At 43.4% G+C, this 20251-nt stretch overlaps 2 protein-coding genes across 2 annotated transcripts in view; one reads left to right on the top strand and one right to left on the bottom strand.

Annotated features, from left to right (window-relative positions):
• GTF3C1 (general transcription factor IIIC subunit 1) overlaps positions 1–12250 on the bottom strand; it is a 40064-nt gene extending 27814 nt beyond the window's left edge. Inside the window, 11 exon segments of the mRNA XM_030957835.1 lie at positions 724–863; positions 1939–2150; positions 3118–3442; positions 4442–4557; positions 5161–5316; positions 8193–8316; positions 8767–8863; positions 9409–9552; positions 10607–10783; positions 10986–11195; positions 12006–12250. Of these exon segments, the coding sequence (XP_030813695.1) occupies positions 724–863; positions 1939–2150; positions 3118–3442; positions 4442–4557; positions 5161–5316; positions 8193–8316; positions 8767–8863; positions 9409–9552; positions 10607–10783; positions 10986–11195; positions 12006–12235 (1931 nt within the window). The 5' untranslated portion in view covers positions 12236–12250.
• Positions 12251–12295: 45 nt separating this feature from the next.
• Positions 12296–20251, top strand: part of KIAA0556 (KIAA0556 ortholog) — a 56579-nt gene continuing 48623 nt past the window's right edge. The window contains exons 1-4 of the mRNA XM_030957836.1: positions 12296–12423; positions 13661–13736; positions 15204–15373; positions 19981–20066. Of these exons, the coding sequence (XP_030813696.1) occupies positions 13675–13736; positions 15204–15373; positions 19981–20066 (318 nt within the window). The 5' untranslated portion in view covers positions 12296–12423; positions 13661–13674. The remainder of the gene's footprint in view (positions 12424–13660; positions 13737–15203; positions 15374–19980; positions 20067–20251) is intronic.

Here is a 20251-nt window from a genome sequence, read left to right as displayed (position 1 = left end):
TCAAAATTCTCAGACCAGAGGAGAGTAAGGCCATGATTTCTTACTACATTCCTACAGCAAGCAGCCCTGGGTATACTGATACGCCAGGATCTTCTGTGCTGACACAGAAGATGGATGGTGCGATCCTATTTGTGACAACATAGCACTGCCAATTTAGGATCCAGCAGAGCACCAGAATTCCCATTTCTTCTTGGAAGTGAAACCTTAAAGGTCTGAAAGACATTTAAGGAAGTATCTCCAGCTCAAATAAGGCGTTAGGAGAAGAGATATAACACCACGTAAAACTGCACTGAAAAGCAAACTTTGAGGGCCCTGCTAGGATGCCAGTGATGAGTGACATGAAAACCTGAGTCTCTCCAGTCCATACACAACAACACATGAACAAAGATGAGATAAAACTGATGCAGATGCACGAATCCTGCAGCAGGGAAGTGCTGTACAATGACTTGGGTCACAGTGATCCCAAGTTTGGCACACTCTGAAGGGATATATAAGTGAAGGGATAAGTAAGTTCTTTGATCTGTAGTTATGAGACATATAACAAACGAAAGCACTCTTGTGTAATCATCTGCATGGAACTATTGCTGCTTCCAATGAGCTGATTAAGATTCAACCACCCTCCCCATCCTTACAGCCACGGTGCCAGCAGGGACAAGCCAAGGCAGAAGGAACAAGCCCCCAGTGCTCCCAGCACCCCAGAGGGGAGGCTCAGCCCTGGCTCACGTGAAGAGGCTCTCGATGAGGCGCAGGTTCCTCACGGCCTCCACGATGAGGTTGCGGCGCTTCAGCAGCCTGTAGGTCTCGTGGGGCCTCTCCGGCGCCGCTGCCTTGCAGCGCTTCTCCTTCCTGGGGCCACAGGGCTTCTGGGGACAGCACAGCACAGCACAAGGGGACATCAGCCAGCCTGTCTGCAGCTGAGCAATTCCCCAATTGTTGCCTTGATTTTTGAAGTTTTTCTAAGCTTTCTGATGTTTACATTCTTGTAATGAACTTTCTCACACACTTTCTGTAAATAACTTATTGTTTTGCATTCTTTTATGGAAGAGGAGAAATTTGATGGACTGTTGGTTTGTCCAGTGTCTTTGGAGAGGTGGCACTTTCACCCTCCAATCCACTGTCACTTTTGGAAAACTATAAATGTTAGAGTCAGAAAATAAACTTCCCCTTTTCTTCACCTTGAGAGCAGCAGTGTGTGTGCTCATGTTGTTTCATGTCCTATAGTGACACGCCCTGATTTTTTAAGTTTTTCTAAGCCTTCTGATGTTTACATTCTTGTAATGAACTTTCTCACACACTTTCTGTAAATAACTTATTGTTTTGCATTCTTTTATGGAAGAGGAAAAATTTGATGGACTGTTGGTTTGTCCAGTGTCATTGGAGAGGTGGCACTGTCACCCTCCAATCCACTGTCACTTTTGGAAATCTATAAATGTTGAAGTCAGAAATTAAAAGTGCTCTTTTTACCTTGGAAGAGCTGCATGTGCACGTTGTGTTATTTTGTGTCCTATAGCAACACCCATTTGGATGGATTTATTTATAATAAACTACTAAAATGAAGATTGTCTCTTATCTCCCCTTCCCAGGAAGGCAGACAGGGGATGATAAGCAGCCCTTGTGTGCTACATTAAGCTATGACATGCGTTCAGTCAGCACACGATTTGGAGGGCACCAGGGAACTAACCCAGAACTGTTATTTTGGACATCTACCCTCCTATATATATCCTATATACCCACTTACCCTCCTGGAAAAATTTTCACTTATATCTACAATGCAGTGCAGCCAAAATATGAATGTACTTTGAAATTAATTAAAAAAAAAACCCCAAAACAATTTGATAAATAAATACAAAAACTCTAGTTTGAAGTCTTGCTATAAGAGCATAAAACTTAGCTCAGACAGCTGTATCAACAAGAAGATATTAAGACATGTGATCTTACCTTAGGATCTTCAAGTCTGACTTCCTCCACCTCAGCCACATCTCCATCTTCATCCGTGGGATGAGCACAGGTAGAAACACTGGACTCCTGCTTTAAAGTTCCCAAAGTAGAACTATCCCCTGAAATGTTGTCTGGGAGCTCCTCAGGATCTTCAAGAATTTGAGGGGAAGGCTGCTTCTTTCCTTGAGACTTCACAGCTGTTGGCTTTGAGCCTGGTTTGAGAACAAAAAACCTTGTAATTGTTCTGCTCTCCCTGCTCAGCTTTCTCTCTGAGAGGCATTCTCCCATCTACCCAGGAAGCTGCACTTAAAAGCATTCTGCTACACTTTTCATACATTCTGCCCTGCTGGAAGCAGTGGTTTGACCATGAAAGACTGCATTCAGCCTCCAAAAGTGGAGCTAAAAAAAAAAGTGAACTCTCGGTCATCAAATAATTCTCTCCACTCAGAAACCTTTTCACAGCTTGGAAAGTCATGAAGGGCTTATCCAGAAACTGCTGTCTGAGAAAAGGAGAGTTTCTGTCTCAAAGATTCTCAAGTTCTGTCAGAAACATGACTTTTCTGACTCAAAGCAGAATAAGAATTTAATACTACTCCAAAGATAATCTCCATAGAAAAATAGAGATCTCTTCTCTTACATTGGAGTTTATCAGAGAAATTGTAGCAATATCTAAATAGGTTTAAAAAATTAAGTAAACCCCCCCCCACTATATTTTTTTAAAATATGTCCCCTCCAAGACTGGTAGCTTTCACACTAACATGTTCCAAATAACTAAAGAAGAAACTGAGGTAATTAACTTCAGGAGACAGTTTTGTTACAAAATGCTCAGGTGAGTAAGGCTGTGGGTCAAGTCATCCCAACCCTGAATATCCAAGGAGCACAGTGTGTGAGCTCAGGGAAAAGGGGAGACATGGCATGGGATCAGGAGAGGCAGCACAAACACGACTGGACACAGACAGCAGGCCAAACTTCAGCCCTGAGAATCTCCAGAGGTTATCACACTTGGTGTTCCAAACCAGAACAATGTGGGGGCAAAGCAGGGAAATAACCAAATAGGCTTAAAAATAAGTATGTGGCCAAAAGCCATAATGGAAGCTAATAACATCTTATTTGCCCTTTAATAAAATGATCCATAAGAAAATTGCAGGTTGTTCTCCAGATTTCCAAATCACAAGTTACCTTTGGCTGGTGCTGTCTGCTGGACATCATCTTGGACACGTGATTTCACTGGAGAACCAGAGTTGGCTTTTTGACCTTTACCTCTCTTCTTCCTGTCCTTCCCCTCTGCCTCATTGTCAGACTCTGAGGCCACAGCCTCCTCTTCTCCAGGAGATGCATCTTCCACAGGTGGGGAATCTTCTGGCACCAGAGCCAAAGTAACTGTAGCCAGCTGCTCACTCCTGGCCTTCTCCCTCTCAAACTGACGGTTTAAATCACTCTCCTCTGCAAAAATGTAGGAAATGTATTTTGTTGTCCTTTGCCGACCTTCATCCTCCATAAAACCCTGAGGAAACAGTTGGAATGTTATTTTACCACCTTGTTTCTCCATTCTATCAGTGTTCTCCAGCATCAACAGAGGGAAAATGTTCTCAGTGTTATTCCCCACCCATCAAAAGATATAATATTATTTTTTTTAAGTAACAAAAATGTCCCTAACCTTCATGCAGAGAAATCAAAAGGAATTCTCTGCCTGAAAAATAAACAATTCTGCATTACCAGTGTATTAGAATGAAACTCCTACAGTATGTGGGATGGAAAAAAGTCAGAGGAAGAACAAACTGTGTGTATTCAGAGTGGAAATCAATGTTTTTCAGAACAAAAATGTTTGTGAAATAAGGGCACTGCAGCTCCCTGAGTGACTCAGACTTCAGTGGAAGCCTGCCCTGTCTGCTCCAACAGGGATCTACAAACTCACACACTCCACTAATCAATAGGGGAAGATTTCATTTTCACAGCTGACTGGGGGAAAACATGTTTATACAGCTTGTTTTTAACTCTATAGAACATTCTATTAAATGACAAGACTTTTCTAAAAAGATTCCCCATTAAGGGAAGATGACAATTACCCTGCCTTTGTGGAAAGAGACTGTTGGGCATGCAAGACATGGTATCTGGATTTGTCTAGTGAAATAAAAAAACCGCTGACATATCTGGAAATAAGAAGTTTAATCATATCTCCTAGAGAAGTAACTAGTTTACTCCAGAATTTCCTGGTATTTTCAAAAGGCAAGTAGATTAATGATCTTACATGGACAGAGGGTCTTTGAGAAGATTCTTCAGTGCTCTGATTAGAGCAGGTTACAATCCTAATTCTGAACCCTTGCCTTACACACCTTTTCCTTAACTGAATTAATTCTCTTTTCAATCTTACCAGGACTCTCTCACTGTCATTCTCAAATCTCTGCTGTTTCTAATGTTTAAGGTCAACAGTGTTATTCCCAAAATAACCAAAATTGTACCTTCAGTTTCAAAAAGCATCTGAATTATTTTATTTTAGCCTCACCTTGACAACTTTGTACCTCTCCAGAAGACGACAGAGCATCCTGGCTTCCAGCTTCCCCACATTCATAGCCAGGCGAAGTTCAGCCTGAGAAATACCTTTGGTTCCTCTACTTTCAACTGTTGCAGAAAGGAAAACAAAAAAATATCTCAGGGAAAGAATCTGACTGAATTTTATATATATCTATTTCTATGTACATTAATATTTCCCTGAACAACACTATATGCCAGAATATTAAATTTAAGATTCCCCACTAACTAAAGACAGTTTTACAGACACATAAAATATTCAGCCAAATACTTTCATAAACCACAATTTTACATGAAGCAGTGCCCAGCAGAATGAGGTATGGAGGTGACAGCTTCAAATTAGAAGCACGGATGATTTTTCTTCTCTGGCAGCTTTCCACAGTTAGATATTAATTTCTCCATTTGGAAAGGAAAAGAGATAGGAGAATAATGAACACTGTTTGCTTCATCTTTTCTCATCCCATCAAAACACCCTGTTTCTGCTGGGTAGTTGCTAAGCTTCCAGGAAGTGCTAACAGGTGGCAGCATCTCCAGTCTAATCTGGATTTAAGGCTCATTTTGCTATGAAGAAGTGACACTTTCTGATACAAAAGCAACCAGAATGTAAAACCACCTGCAATATACACATTTCTTTTATACTACAAGGAGTAAGGAGATAAAGGGAAAAGTCTTCAGATGTCTTAAATCACCTACTTAACTGATAAGCCTGGGTGAGCATATCCCTTTCACAAACAATATCCACAGGCTGAACAACTTTTGTGATGATCTCTTCATCATCATCATGATAATCTTCCATTTTCTTCCGAAATTCCTTCAGCAGCTTAAGGCAACGGACCATGACATCAGTCCCTGTGAAAAATGAGTGTGAGTAACAACCCCTAACAACGTGCAGGGGGTGTGTACTGCTTCAAACCATTTGACTTTTTCCTCAACATGAAGAAGTAGCAGAGCAATGGGGAACAAATGACTAAAGAGAGCTGGGTATTTCTAGGAAGGTTTGCAACAGCTTTTCCCTTCATATGAATCTGGCAATCAGGTGAATTTTTGAGGTGCTCCAAACCTTCACATCTGTGCCAATGCTGGGACTGTCCAGGGGGAGAAACTTTCACAGCATAAATAAATCAATGGAGGGATTAAGTGCTGATGCCCAGAATTACAGATGGAGAACACTTATTTGACTGGGAGATCACTCACTGGGCATTAACCCATTCCTTTTCACAAGGACAGAACACACTCTGCCCACCAGCCACAAGATTCTTGTTGTTGATTTAATTCCACATCTTAGCTCGTTCCTGTCCATCAGCTGTGCTGTGCTAACTCTCCACTCACTGGGCCCTCCCAGCAAAGGTCAGAGTGAGGACAGATGGCTGCAGGAGAGCTGAGCTCCTGCTGGACCCTTCACACCAGTGGTAACTCAAACTGGGTTACTGGACAATGCCACCCTGGCACATTGCAGTGATTCAGGAGCTGCTGCAGCAGCAGCCAGTTCATCCTGAAGCACTGGGGAGAACATCTCCAGCCATTCCTGCCCCTCTGCTACACACTGCTGTGAAAAGGCCACGTGAAGGCTTTAGCTGGAATCACTAAGGTTTCAGCTGATGAATTGTGTTTATATATCTGAGCAGTTACTGATGCCCAGCTGACACAAAGTTAACCCACAGTCACTTCACCATGTGACTGTGCTCCAGCCCACATGATTCCATCATTTTTCCTCAAGCTGAATCCTTTCCCTAGGATGCTGCTTAGGATTTAAGTGCTGACATTTTGGTAGGGTTGGAAGCACTGTTATTACATCCTTTGTATTTCCACAGCCCATTAATTTTCACTGGAAGCAGTATTTGAAAAAACAAACAAACAAACAAAAAATCTCCCCATAGAAAAGAAATCCCCCAAAATAAACCAATTTCTTTTCCTTTAGCCCCTGCTGCCCAAAAATGTTCTTCCCATAGCAGATGCTCTGGCTTCATCCTCAGTGTGTCCCACATATTACTACCTTCTTTCCTGTATAACTCCAGAGATTAAACTATCTTGATCTCTGCTGAAAATCAGCTATTATTAATTCATCCTCCTTTAATACCTAGTGTTTTTAAGGCATTTTGGTGGATTTTCAGCTTTTACATCTGTAAGATGGAATTATCATTCAAGGGAAAGATTCATCAAGTGGCATTTTTCCCAACAAATTTAAGCAGTAAATGCAGCTGCTGTTTTGCCCATATCTGACAGAGCATAAAACACCAGGTTTGTAAGTGGACTTGTATTTTCTTGTCTTCTAAGTAAATACCTTAATTGCAAGTTAAATGCTTTTACTACTGCCTATAAACTGTTTTTAGGAGTGTTGTCTAGTCTTTCGGGTTTTATTTCCAAGTGTTTGCAGCTCATTAGAACACCCCTGAAAGACCTGGGTCATTTCTCTCTCAGCCATGTATGATGCTGTACCTGCTTTTGGCCTCTGCTTCTCTTTGCTCAGAATACACTTTCCCTACAGAGAATTTCCTTTCCCCAGATTTAAAAGATTTGAAGGAATTTGTCTTATTGACAGCCTTAATCCAACTCCATGTAATCAGCACTCTTTTTTCTCTTATGGAATTTTTCATGGTTTTATTGGCTCTTTCACTTGCTCCTTTAAGATCACTCCTATTCACAAAGACTATGTAATTTACAATGTTTAGTTTCTATCAGATTTTTTCCCCCACAAACAGTTCATTATATCTCTAAAATAGACATTTAATCTTTCAGAACTATTTTCTTTTTAACCCTGCAAATCTGTCTCCTAGGATTTTCTGTGATTAAGGATTTGGTTTAGATTTCCTTCAGGAATTGTATTAATTCCACTGGAGGTACTATCCTTCCTCATACTTTCCATTATTATTTCTTGTGGTTTTTTCCCCATGCAAGTTTTATCAGTATCTTTTCCTGAGAACAGTTGCTTTCTTTTGTTCCCTTTCCTCATTCAATCCTGGCTCTTTGTCTCTCCACTACGTTTGGAAGTTATCAGCAGTTCCTGTGAACCAATTAAATTGGCATTCAAAGCTGGTTATGCATTAAACCAGCCCTCAGCAGACTGTGGCTTTTTTGGGATAGCAATTTTGGGCATCTCACTTACCTCAACCCTGTTATCAGCTCAGCTGGTGAGATAATAATGCCAAAGGTGTGGGTTTGACCCCTGTATAGCCCATTCACTTAAGAGTTGGGCTCAATGGTCCTTGGAGATCCCTTCAAACTCAGACTATTCTGTGTTCTGTGAATTCCAAATGCTGTAAGACCTTCCATAATTTGACAGGAAACTTTTCAGAGAAGCTTTGCACTCTCATGACTTTCAGGAAAAGTCACAACCAAGAATGGTCTGGTTTTTAACTTATTTCATAATGAGCCTGCTTTTCAACATTAAGTTTTTGTATTTTTTTGGTCAAGTTTATTGACTTGTCATTTAACTTCAACCTGAAAGTTGAAGTTTTGTTCCTACTCTGTATTGGCTTGAGCAGTCTTATCAGGTCCCAAGACCACAGCTTACATTGATATCCAACCAACTTGATGATATTCACTCCTTAAAAATCTGTAACAAATGCTTAATTCAAGTGGGCTGCAGCATTTTAACTTTGGTAGCACACTTATCTACATAACTGCATGGACAGATTTTTTACTTACACCTCTTTTAATTTAAGATATGAAGCTCATAGACAGAATGGCATCAATGCAATCACACAAAAAGAGAGCATAACCAAGACCTTTCTTTGTCTTGCAGGGTCCTCCATTGGGATTTATGTCTTGCAAGGGGACAGACACAACCTTGGCCAGGCCAGCATTCATCATGTACTGATAGAGACGTTTGAAGGTTCTCTCACAAAGGCCCTGATGCAAAGAGAAATGGCAAAAGTCACTGCAGGCCAAAAGCTTCACCCGCTGCTGACTGGTATCAAAGGCATTCACACCACCTGCTCTTACAACATATTTTGGGGTAGGATATCCAAAAGAAACTTAAACGCCTTTTAGTGGAGAACCTGAGATGTTCCTGAGTGTGTTGTATCCCTCCAGCTCTGCCACCCACACAAACAGCAGCAGTGGAAAAGTAAGAACTGCATGATGACATCCACTGACAAAACGTTTCTGAGGCTGTGGATGGAACAGAACTGCTTCCCTACGACAAACACCAACAGATCTGGTAGGTTTTTAAGATCCTTCTTTTGCTATCCTAGCCCAGAATTTTGTGCAACTTTTGAAGCAGGTAGTATGAATGAGTGCCATTGATACTCAGCATCTAGATTCTACTGAGAGAGTATTTGAAAGAGTAATGAATCTCACCAATTCTTCCCTCAAGTTTCCTAATGTTTCCATCTGGTTTGAACGAGCACTTAGCGTACTTGAGAGCTTCTCCATCAGAATATCATATTTGCTCCTCCTAACCAAAAAAGAGAATTATTTTACATGTAAGTATGCATATAACTTCATAAACACGAGTTGTAGCTTTAGAAACTGTCAGTCACTGGAGGAAGTATGCTAAGTGTTCTTAGATTGGTTTAGGAATTCTAGTTTTCTTTTCCTCCTGTGAATAGCACATGAGATAATTTGTCTCTAAGAAAAGACCTCAAAGAGGAAACAATGACTAAGCCCAAGCTGTTACTTCACTGGCAACCCACAGAAGCACAAGTTCTAATCATAAACAAGATAGGAAAACAAAACAAGAAATCTACTAGAAACGTGTTTAAATGAAAACAGTCAAAATGAACAGAATGATTAGTGCTACAAAAAGAAGAATTATGTCTATGCAGGCAGATGACAGGCACTAGAAGAACCTGACAAGCTTTAAAGTGTTCGACATTTGGAAGAGGAGTTAATAAACTGGAAAGCGTCAATTGCAGGAAACTTTGATGGTTCTGTGACAACAGAACAATCCCTCATCACAGTAAAAGGTCAAAGAGTACCCAGGAGACCCTTAAAGCATACCTATCAACGTGGAAGCGAGTCAGGAGGAGCAGAATTGAGTACTGCTGGGCTCCGCTCGGCAGCCGGATGACGTGGGACTGCATCGTTATCAGACCACTTCTGTCCAACACCCTCCTGTGGTAATGCAGCTTTCCAGCATCCACCCTAAAGAAAAGATGGCAAGATATCTACAGGAATAGGAACTCCTGCAAACAATTCTAATTATCCACTCCCCAGAATGCTTTACCTATATTACCTATAGCCTTAGTGACATGTTTTCAAAGTGGCAGCAAAAAGTTAGGAAGTTCAGACTTAAGAAAACCTGTGAAATTTATTTTCATAGTTAATCATATTAAACAGAGAAATACCTCTGATTTTAACCTAGAGCCTTTAGGCACAGAGTGTCATGACATGGTTTGATGAGGGGATTGAATCAACACTGTATCCCCATGCCCTCCTTTTCCATCCTCTCCTTCTAACTCATGGCTATGCTGCAGTCACTGCCCTTCTTGGAACAGCTCTGGGATTCATTTCCCTCCTTGGTGAGCTGACTTGGGCCACTAAACTGACAGAAAAGCACCCATAAAAGTTTTCCCCATCATCTTAATTACCTACAAGAGCTCCCTAAGTGGCAAAAAACAGCACCAGGTGGCATGCAAGCTACAACCCACCCATGTCCTAAAAGCAGTGAACCCTTAGAGCAATGTTGATACTCTCCAGAACTTCAGGACACATCCAGAAGTTCTCTAAGAAGGTGTGTAATGCTCCTCCATCAGCAAAATCATGGCCTAGTTTGGCAGCTGGTAACTCAGGCTCCCTCTCAATGGAGGAGATGTCACACAGGAAAATGCTGTGGACAAAAGGTGGCTGTCTAAGAATTCCTTCAGAACGTGGGTAAGATACTTAGACAGCAATTTAGAAAAGGAAATGAAAATCCTTTTTCCATAGCAAATTTGAAGAAAAAAATATTTATTAAAAAAAGAGGAACTTTCATAATAGAAACCTATTTGGTGTATTGACCCACCAGACAAATTTCTGTCTCTCTGTGAAAATATCAGGAAGGGCAACAAACTCAAGGATGAGACCAGCACAGTTTTACCAAACCAAGCACTCCTGGTAGTAAGCATGAAGCACTACAACATAGATGAGAGTTCAAATATTCACAGGAATACTTAAAAACAACTTTGGATTAAATTCTCAGACCAAGACACAAGCTTACTTGAAAGCCCCACTGTGCAGGTCCCTCTGCAGCTCTCCCTGCCAGCGAGCTCGGCCCAGACGCTCCAGGATGCAGTAGGAAAAGTCAGGGAGTTTCAGGTCAGGGTCCCCCTCCCAGCCTACCAAAGCTCTGTAACGCTGCTCCTGGGAAGCAACAATGACTAATTTCTCTCCCCATCTAAGAAACAGAAGGAAAAGTAATGTCTTGTTATTGGCTCCATAAAAACAGAGAGATTTTTCTCTCCACAAACGCCATTCTTGATATAATCTGTAGAAACTGAGCAAGGACTAAATTTTAGAACTTAGAAGTATTTTAATGCTATATATAAGGATTATAGGATTTAAAATATAAGGATGTCAGATATAAGGATTTCACTCACTTTTCAACAGCTTCTTTGTAAGTATAACAAGGCTGCAAATCCTTCTTCCTTATTTGATCAGTGATGTCAACTCTCTCTTTAAAATACTGGCAGGAACCTTGTATGCCATCTTTGTTATCCAAAATCATGTGGATAGGATAAATATCATCTGAAGAAACAGGATCTCTTTTGGTTTCCAATATTCCTGTCTCAAGGTCTATTTCTTCATATCTGAAATAAAACCAAAGAACCAATATTTAACCAAGCAAGGAGAAATACAAGACTGTCAGAGACAATGCTGATACCTCTAGGAATTATCTTGGAAAAATGAAGCTCCTTTGAAACCTCCAAACTGGAAAAATATGAAGGGCAGAGCTGTACTCCTCAAGCATCACCAAACCTTTTCAGCATGCAGAATGCAGCAAGAGGGAGATGCATTATTTAATCTTCGAAAAGTCAAAAATGTGGTGGGAATAAGAGAAACATATAGCTCATAGGTAAGGAAAACGACAGGTACATGCACCCTGCTGACCAGGGCACACAAATTCTGCCTGTACCTAGGTAGCATGCAGTCATTTGAATGCAAATCAGGCCAGGACTCATATACAGGTCTCTTAAATCATAGAATCATCAAAATTGGAAGAGGCCTCTAAGATTATCACCAACACTACCACTGTGACCCCTAAAATCCATCAGCCAGCATCAAATCTTAAACACCTCCAGGCACGGTGCCTCCACCACCTCCTTGGGCAACCTATTCCAATGTTTGATCCCCCGAAAAGTGAAAATTCTTTGTATAACACCTAAACAGGGGTTCAGAGTCACCCTCGGCCCTGCCTGCTGTCACCGGCTACTCAAGCGCTGCTGCAGCAAAGCCTGAGCGAGAACGGCAACCGGGCCGGGTTTAGCCGGCTATGAGTCCGGGTTTAGCCCGTCAACCACGCCGGGCTTAGCCCGGCGACCAAGCCAATGTTTCGCCCAGTAACCAGTCCCGAGTTCTCCGGCGGGAAGGGGCTGGGGCTGCCCGCTCGCTGCCCTCACCGGTCGTGCAGGCGGAGCGGCGGGCGCGGCCGGGGCAGGAGGTAGAAGCGCACGTCGGGCTGGGCGCTGAGTGCGGCCCAGAGCAGCTGCTGCGTGTCGGGCTCCAGCGGCAGCGGGAAGGGCGGCGAGCGGGCGGCCAGGCGCTGCCAGAGCGCGGCCGCGGTGATGCCGTCCAGCCCCTCCAGGGCCACCTCGTCCAGCAGCACCCACAGCGGCTCCATGGCCTCCATCCCCGCCGCCGCCGCTTCCGGGCCCGCGGCGCGCAGGAACTGACGGCGGCCAGGCGCGACCGTCGCCAGGGAGACCGAGCAACAGGCCAGGCCCGGCCCGGCCCGCGCTGCCGGGGGTTGTGTCTGCCCGGGGGCCGTGACCGGGGTCGGTGTCTGCCCGGGGGCCGTGACCAGCGGCCGTGTCTAGGGTCAGTGTCTGTCCGGGGTCTGTGGCTGCTCGGGGTCAGTGTCTGTTTGGGGTTAGTGTCTGTCCGAGATCAGTGTTTGTCCGGGGTTGGTGTCCGTGGTCCGTGTCCAGGGACTCTGCCCCGGGATCTGCGTCCGTCCGGGGTCTCTTTCCCCGGTCCGTATCCGTCCGGGAGCTCTGTCCGGGGTCAGTGTCCGGTCCGGGTTCGTGTCACCTGGAGGCTCTGTCCGGGATTATTGTGCTCTGGGTGCTCTGTCCGGGGTCTCTCTCCGGTGTCAGCGTCCAGTGTCCCGTCTGGGGCCTCTGTCCCGGGTCCGTGGCCGTCCTGGGGCTCTGTCCGAGGTCAGTGTCCGGCCAGGGCCGCTGTCTGATGGCTCCATCCCGAGTCTGTGTCCGTTTCCATCCTGGAGCTGTGTCCGGGGCTCTATCCCGGGTCCCTCTGGGGCTGTGTCCGGGGTCTGTCCCGGGTCCGTGTCCATCTGTCCCGGCTCCGTGTCCAGCCGGGGCTGTGTCCGGGGTCTATCCCGGGTCCGTGTCCATCTGTCCCGGCTCCGTGTCCAGCCGGGGCTGTGTCCGGGGTCTGTCCCGGGTCCCTCTGGGGCTGTGTCCGGGGTCTGTCCCGGGTCCGTGTCCATCTGTCCCGGCTCCATGTCCAGCCGGGGCTGTGTCCGGGGTCTGTCCCGAGGCGGGGCCGGGCTCTGGCTCAGCTGCCCTGCGGTCGGTACGGGACAAAACACGCGGTTCTCTCTGGCACATCTAAACTTCGGGCAGTGTACGAGCACACCCTGGCACAACTTGCGGCAGCGGTGTGGTGAGGATTGCTGGAAAAATTCAGGTTTCCTGAATGGCAAGCCAGTACTGCTTGTACAAATAGATGCAGCCTCAGCAGTGAATAGGCTGTAGGATGAACTGACCGAACAAGTAGCAGCTCAAAGAATTCCTCCCACCACTGGGCTTCTCTTGCTTACCAGGTCTGGCATTATAAACTTGTCATGGCATATGCCTTCTACTTTTAGGTTTTTTTGGTTCTTCCATAGATTGTGAAGGGTTCTGAAAAATAAGTAAAACAGCTACTGTTTCCTCTGTTCTGCAGGAGTTTTATTTACAGCCCTGACAGCTTTATGCGTGGTTGAAGGAAGAATGTTTTTCAGTTTATAGCCCTCTCATCTATTGAAGGTGCAAAACCAGTGGTATTCCATAATAAATCATTCAGTGTGACCATTATATTCTCATTTCAGGTTTATGTTAAGACATGGTGACTGACTTTGATGAAAAACATGACGAATATTTAATATCCCTTCAGCAGAGAAACCGGTAATATTCACATTTGTTTCCACTTGGGGTATGAAATATTTGTTGTATCAAATATCAGCAGCTGTGATGCAAAGTCTGACTTGCTGTGCCTTAAAACATTCAGGTGTTTCTTCTTCCCTTTGCTTGCTAAAGGTTCTTATTTCTAGGGGAGATTACAATGTTTCTTCAGCATTTAAAATATAAATACATTTATTAATAAAATAGTTCCTTTTCCCACAGTGACAGGGAAGATTTTTGTTTATAGAGCAAGAGGTTGTAGATTCAGAAGTAACTGGCAGCTCACACTGTGTGAGGATGTAGTTAAGAGGCACAGTTGTTATGTTGTCAGAAATACAGAAAAGTGGGAAATAAGAACAGCCACGTTGCCTTTGCAAACTCCAGTGTTTTTCAGACAGGTTTCAAACATTTCTTTTCCTCTTTGCTCATATGTTCCTGTCACTATACCCTGGACAGATGAACTTCATAGCTTATTTTAGAGGAGTCTAGAGAACTCTCTTGCTGGATTCCTTCCTTTAACACAAACCATAAGATTTCTAATCAAATTATATAACAAATTGGTTTGGTAAAAAGACCTTAAAGGTCACAATTATGTTAAAAAACCAATTTTTGTGATCACAGGTTTCTTTCCTATATAGTATCCTAAAGCAGTTTTGGAAAATGATAAAACCAGTTTATTTAATGGTTAAACCAACGTGCATCCTCGATATCAGAGCTCTAATTCTGACTGCTGGGGACATGCTCTTGGGAAAAGGTGGCTTGTGTCACAACACAGACACCTGGGGGACTTTGGCCTGTGGGTTGACCCATCCTGGAGTTAGAGGGAAACCAGGTGGTGCAGGGGAATTCACAAATTGTCACCCACATGATGCCAGGCTCCTGGCCTGCATGTCACCTCACCAAAGGAATTAGCATGGACTGGGTATAACCCATGGTGAAAGGAGAGAAAATGAGAGTTGGAAGAGGGAGAACAGCTGAAACTGAGCCCGTGGAAGGGCATTATTTTGATATTATTTTAACCAGCATTTAATTTTCTGCTATCTCTAACTGCAGTATTGGCTGGGGGCTTTCTACCTCCAGTTTCAAAACACAAATCATCATTTTTATTCTTGAAAAGAGGCCAACAATTTTTAAGCTTTTTGAAATTCTAAGTGAAATTATTTAAAATTCTTAAGAAGAAAGGTTAAACATGCAAAATACCAAATGGAGAAGATAATGTGAAATAAGAAATAACATGGAGAAAACCTCAGAAAGGAAAAGCTTGGTCAAACTTCATCTGTCACAGTGTGTGGGTGCTCATACACACGTTACAGAACAGGAACAGACCCTGGAAGATGGATTCTGAAAGGGTTCCTTGCACTGGGAACATATTTTTCAGCTTTGTGACATGGTGTGTTGCTGTATTTATTGAAGATCTGACCATCTGTGTATGCACTGTGCAAGGATGAATTATTGGCCTTTCTCCTTCAGGCTGCAGGAGCGGTTAAAAAGAAAAGATCCCGTGCAAATCAGACTGGAGCAGCTGGAAAAAGGATTTTCTCTGTATGTGAATGGAGCTAACTCTGAGCTGAGAAAGTACCCCAGGAAAATCACCCCACACAGCTGCCTGAGAAACAGGCTCAGACCCACCAGGACAAAGGGTGAGTGCCCTGGCAGCCTGGCAGAGCTGCACCAGGGCTGGCACTCACTCAGAGAGGTCACTGGGATCCAGGGACAGCACCTCTGGAGCCTGGTGGGATGAAATTCCATGGAAATCAGAGTGCTTAAGCAGCTTGTGTGTAAGGGAGAGTCTATGCAACACCCTATCCATTTTTCACTTGATCCCTCTTTAATTCCAACATTTCACTTCCCTGCCTCTCCGTTTGTTAAACGGCTCTAACTAAAAGTAGAAGATTAGAAATGTATATAAATTGTCAGGGGAAAATAATGGTATACCTTTGACACATAACACCATTAAGAGGATTTAAGATCTGATGGACTTCAGTGTTATCCAAGCCTGGTGTCCTGAGGACAAATGACATTTGATGACATAGACTGTAATCAAATTATATCCAGTAATAGCTTCATTAAGCTCATAAATTACATTTAAGCTATAATAGTTGTCTTAAAAAGATAGCTAATCTTTATTTAAATATTTGAAGTGAAGAAAATCAACCATTTTTTCCCCAGTGATTAGCTGGCTTTATGGAAAAATGGGTATTTTGTTTCTAATTTAAGTCTGTCTGTCATCGAGAGCAGTGCAGTGACAGGAATAATTTTGCATGCATGAAAGTATAAAGTATGAGCTTACTGGCCTTCTAATCTATTTAGCATAATGAAAAGAAAGTTGATTTTACTAAATCCCTGTGTAAAGCAGTTTACCAGCCTTAGTCAGTTATGTTCACACTTGCTACAGCCTATCTCAGTGTGGTTTTTCTAATGTGTGAGAGCCTGCTTAAGCTTCATTTTCACCTAAAATGAAGACAAAGAGTTAAAAAAGTTACCTACTATGATAATTTATTGATTGAAAGTTTATTAATCTCAACAATACCAGAAACAAACTTTTCCTGCAATAACTGTTCCAACCATGTCTTTAACTTCATCTCCTTAATTTGTTTTCCTGCTACACTGGGCACATACTACTTGTTTGCAGGCTTAGGTGTGTTCAGCTTGTATAATTTCCTGCAGGCTGTGTGGGATGGTGATGAGGAATCAGCTTGTCACCTGGCTCCACTGCTCTCTGTGAAACTGAAACCTTGTGTGCAATGATGTAAAAATGGTCATGTTCTGGGAAATGGTGGAAATTGGGTGCTCTGTCACACAGGGCTGATACATCTTCAGGTAGCTAAAGAGGGTGTAAATCAACATCTTGGACTTTTTGCTCCAAAAATTGTGAAGGGATGTTGTGGCAGCAGCTCTAGTGGAACTCCTGTCAAGAGAAATTTCCTCTTTAACTTTTGCTGTGCAGTTGTTATGTCTCAGCTTAACTAAAATTCTTTATTTCTATGGTCCCTCAAAGCCATTTGCTTCAGGCAAGGTGGAATACATGTCTTAGGGATCTCTGAAGACTCCAGTTGCAGTCTCTGTTCTTTTCCTCATCTCCATTAATCAGAGACTGTAACACCAGCTCTGCAGAAGATAACTCAGTGTTTTGCTGTTTAACTCTCCAGTGGTGTTGTTTTAAACCCATGAAGCTGCAGTGAAAGATACCAACTGAACCATTATCCTGTCATTTTTCCTCTTCCATTTGGTTTTGCCACTGGAGTCCAGAATGGGAGTCACTGCTGGTCTGTAGGAGCTTCTTGCCTGGGAGTTCTACCTTAGCAATTTTGTGGTCTCTTTCCTTTCAAGGTATTTCTTCTCAATGATTGAATATGATTTTACTTACAGGAATGATTCCTAGCTGAGATACAGCACTGAGTTTTCTTCCCTATCCATCTCCCATGAGAGTTATTGCATCATTTATTACTTCTAAAGCATCCATCTATAGGATTAGTCTTCACTGAAAAATTAGGAATGGGTGGTACTTAATAATCCAGAACAGGCATAAATTCCTCTTTCTGCTTCCTGAAAGTGTCATCATAAATCTGTTTGTCAGGACTGTTTTCTTTGTGTTCCCTAGAAGTAATTACTGATAATAGTGATTGATAAAGTTTTTATGCTTAGGATTGGTAATGAGTTAAAGGAAATGATGGGTTGGAGGGTAGTGAAGCTGGGCTTAGGTGTGCTGGCATTTCTTTGGGTCTATAACCCACACATGGTTTCCCAACTCTGTTTGTGGTTCCAGTGAGTGTCTGTGTGGTCACAAATATGTGGCTTGAGGGTGATATGGCGTCTCCTTGGGTTAGGACTAATATTTTGAGGATGTACTTCTCAGTCCTTGCCTAGTCAAACAGGCACTGACAGCTCAAATCTCTGAGGGAGTGACACCAGTGGAGCTGTTCTGTGTGCCCAAACAAGACCTGGTTGGTATTCACATCCCATCCATCCCATGGGAAGGATATTTTTGTTCCAAAGAAATGTTTGTTGCACAGATGACTTGCTCAGCTGCATCAGCCCCTGCCTGGGATTTCAATGACTGTTCTTCCTGGCTTACAGAGACCTGGTCAGGTGAATCCGTGTCAAACTATGACCACTAAAAATCCATCACTAAGTAGACTTATGGAATCACAGAACTGGGAGGGACCTTAAAGCTCATTTTGCTCCATCCCTGCCATGGGCAGGGACACCTTCCACTATCCCAGGGTGCCCCAAGCCTTGTTCAGCCTGGCCTTGGACACTGCCAGGGATCCAGGGACAGCCACAGCTGCTCTGGGCACCCTGTGCCAGGGCCTCCCCAACTTCCCAGGGAACCATTTTTTCTAATATCCAATCAAACCCTGGTGTCTGTTAGTGTAAAACCATTCCCTCTTGTCCTGTCACTCCATGACTTGCAGAGTCTCTTGAGCCACTCAAGCAGTTCTGAGGATGAAGTTCTCAGCACTGGTAGCATGAGTCCTGCCATCTCCCCTTTTCCTGCTCACATTTGCAGCACACTTGAGAGGCTTCTGGGCAGTTGCTTTGAAGAGATGGATTCTCAGAGAGTGCAAGGGAAAGGAGCTTCCAGTTCTCTTCCAAAGCAGTGACTGAGTCCAACCACATTTCTCACAGTGTAAGCTCAAGGCAATTCAGTGCCAGCAGAGCCAATGCTGCAGAGCAATCAGCACCAATGGTGGCACAAAGGATTTCTGGTGTTCCTTGGGAGCAGCCTGTTGGAGCTCTGCTTGGAAGGGCTGTTTCTCTTCCTTAGTCCATTCCTTTCCCCCTCTGTGTTTAGTCCTGGTTTGGACAGGGAAGATACAGACAGAGAGATACTTTGTGCTGGAACAATAGAACAACATGACAACATCCTGCAATGCTGTGATCACTCCAAATGGACATAAACAAACACTGTTCCCCCAGGATGGTCCTGCCCTGGGCCTGCTCCCTCCTGTCTGCTTGGACCAGCTTTTGTGCAGTCTCCTGGTGAACCAGATTGTCCAAGGGCCTATAACTTAAAGGAATCTTTTATGTTTTCCCACATTTAAAATTTTCCATATCAGTTCTCTGAACAGGTCACTGTACAGCTGCATGTAGGGTTGTCCAACCCCCAGAAAAGAAAATATGGTTTTGAGAGCTGTAATGAGCAACCTGATTTAATTTTGAAGTAAGCCCTGCTTCAAGTGGAAAGCTGGACTTGGTGAGCCCCAGAGGTTCCTTCCAAATGAAATCTTTCTGTGATTCTATGACCTTTGTAGGACAATAGCTTCTTTTATTGGCAGTGCCAGTTCCTGCAGCCTTAGGGTGACCATTAAATTATGGCTTAAAGAAAAAAGGTTTTGCATCAGCTGTTTTTCTCCACTGAGAAGAAATGGAAGCTGTAAATCTGTCTTGGCCATAGGAAATGAGATGCCTTTATTTAGGATGCTACTGAGAGTGTTGGTGATGCCTTTGTTCCATTGAGGACGCTGATGTGACCTACAAGTTGTTTGTCTCTTTCTCTCAATCAAAGGATCTTCTCAAAAAATCCATTGTTCCACTCTAAGTTGAGGCAGTTTCCAGCACAGAGACTCTCAGTTCTCCTTGACCATACAGAGATTTTTTGCAGAAGTTCCTGAACCAACTCTTCCTTATCTTAGAAATGAAGGATAATGGTTGCTTGTCCTTCATTTATGGGTCATACATGAAGAATCCTTCTCTGCACAGTATGTTAAATACCCAGTACATTCTGTTTAATCTGCAAATACTTTATATTTCCTTAATTTGAGAGTAAATACACACAATTCCTTTGTAAACCCAGCATATCACCTGTTGTTCAGCAGAGCCCTGTCTGTCAGTCTGCCTTTGGTAGTTGGGTTCTGGGCACAGAACCTCAGACAGGTTACTTTCTGCCCAGCTGGGGATCAGAATGATGTGTACCCCTGTTCTAGAATGTATTTCAATATTTTCATCTCAAAAAAGGTGGGGCTTCTCCTGCTATTGTATCTTATAATAATTTATTCTCCTAAAAACACTTGAAAACTGTCCCTGAAGAGGTTCAAAACTCCTGCTGCTAGAACTGGCCAGGATCTGATATGGGATATCTTTGCAGCTGTTGATTCTATTTATGTGTCAGATTTACTCTTCTGTCCTCGGCTGTGGGGAAAACAAAACCACACAAATCCACAAACAAAGGTGTCTGTTTATTGTCTAATATTGGATTTCTGCTTTCTCTCTCCCGTCTCCTAATCCTTGTGTGTCCCTGCTGAAGAAGCAGCCCAGCTAGAAGAGAGTGGGCTGCCAGAACACAGCCCTCAGACAGTCCCAGGCAAGATACAACGCAGGAATTGGCTTCAGGTATGGGGCAGGTGGGAGAAATGGGACTTTGATTCTTAGGTTGCAAATAACTTCAGGGGAAATTGGTTGTAAGTGGTACAGAGTGGGCAGCTGGGGCTCTCTGATGGCTTGGGTTGGATGCTAACAACATGAAATGTTACCCTGCCCAGATTTGTGTCTGCTTGGAAGCCTAAAGAAGCAAATCT

Source organism: Camarhynchus parvulus, chromosome 14 (assembly GCF_901933205.1).
Source record: "Camarhynchus parvulus chromosome 14, STF_HiC, whole genome shotgun sequence".
Taxonomy (NCBI): Eukaryota; Metazoa; Chordata; class Aves; order Passeriformes; family Thraupidae; genus Camarhynchus; species Camarhynchus parvulus.
Note: the sequence above shows the minus strand (reverse complement) of the source record. Positions and strands in the feature narration are given on the sequence as shown.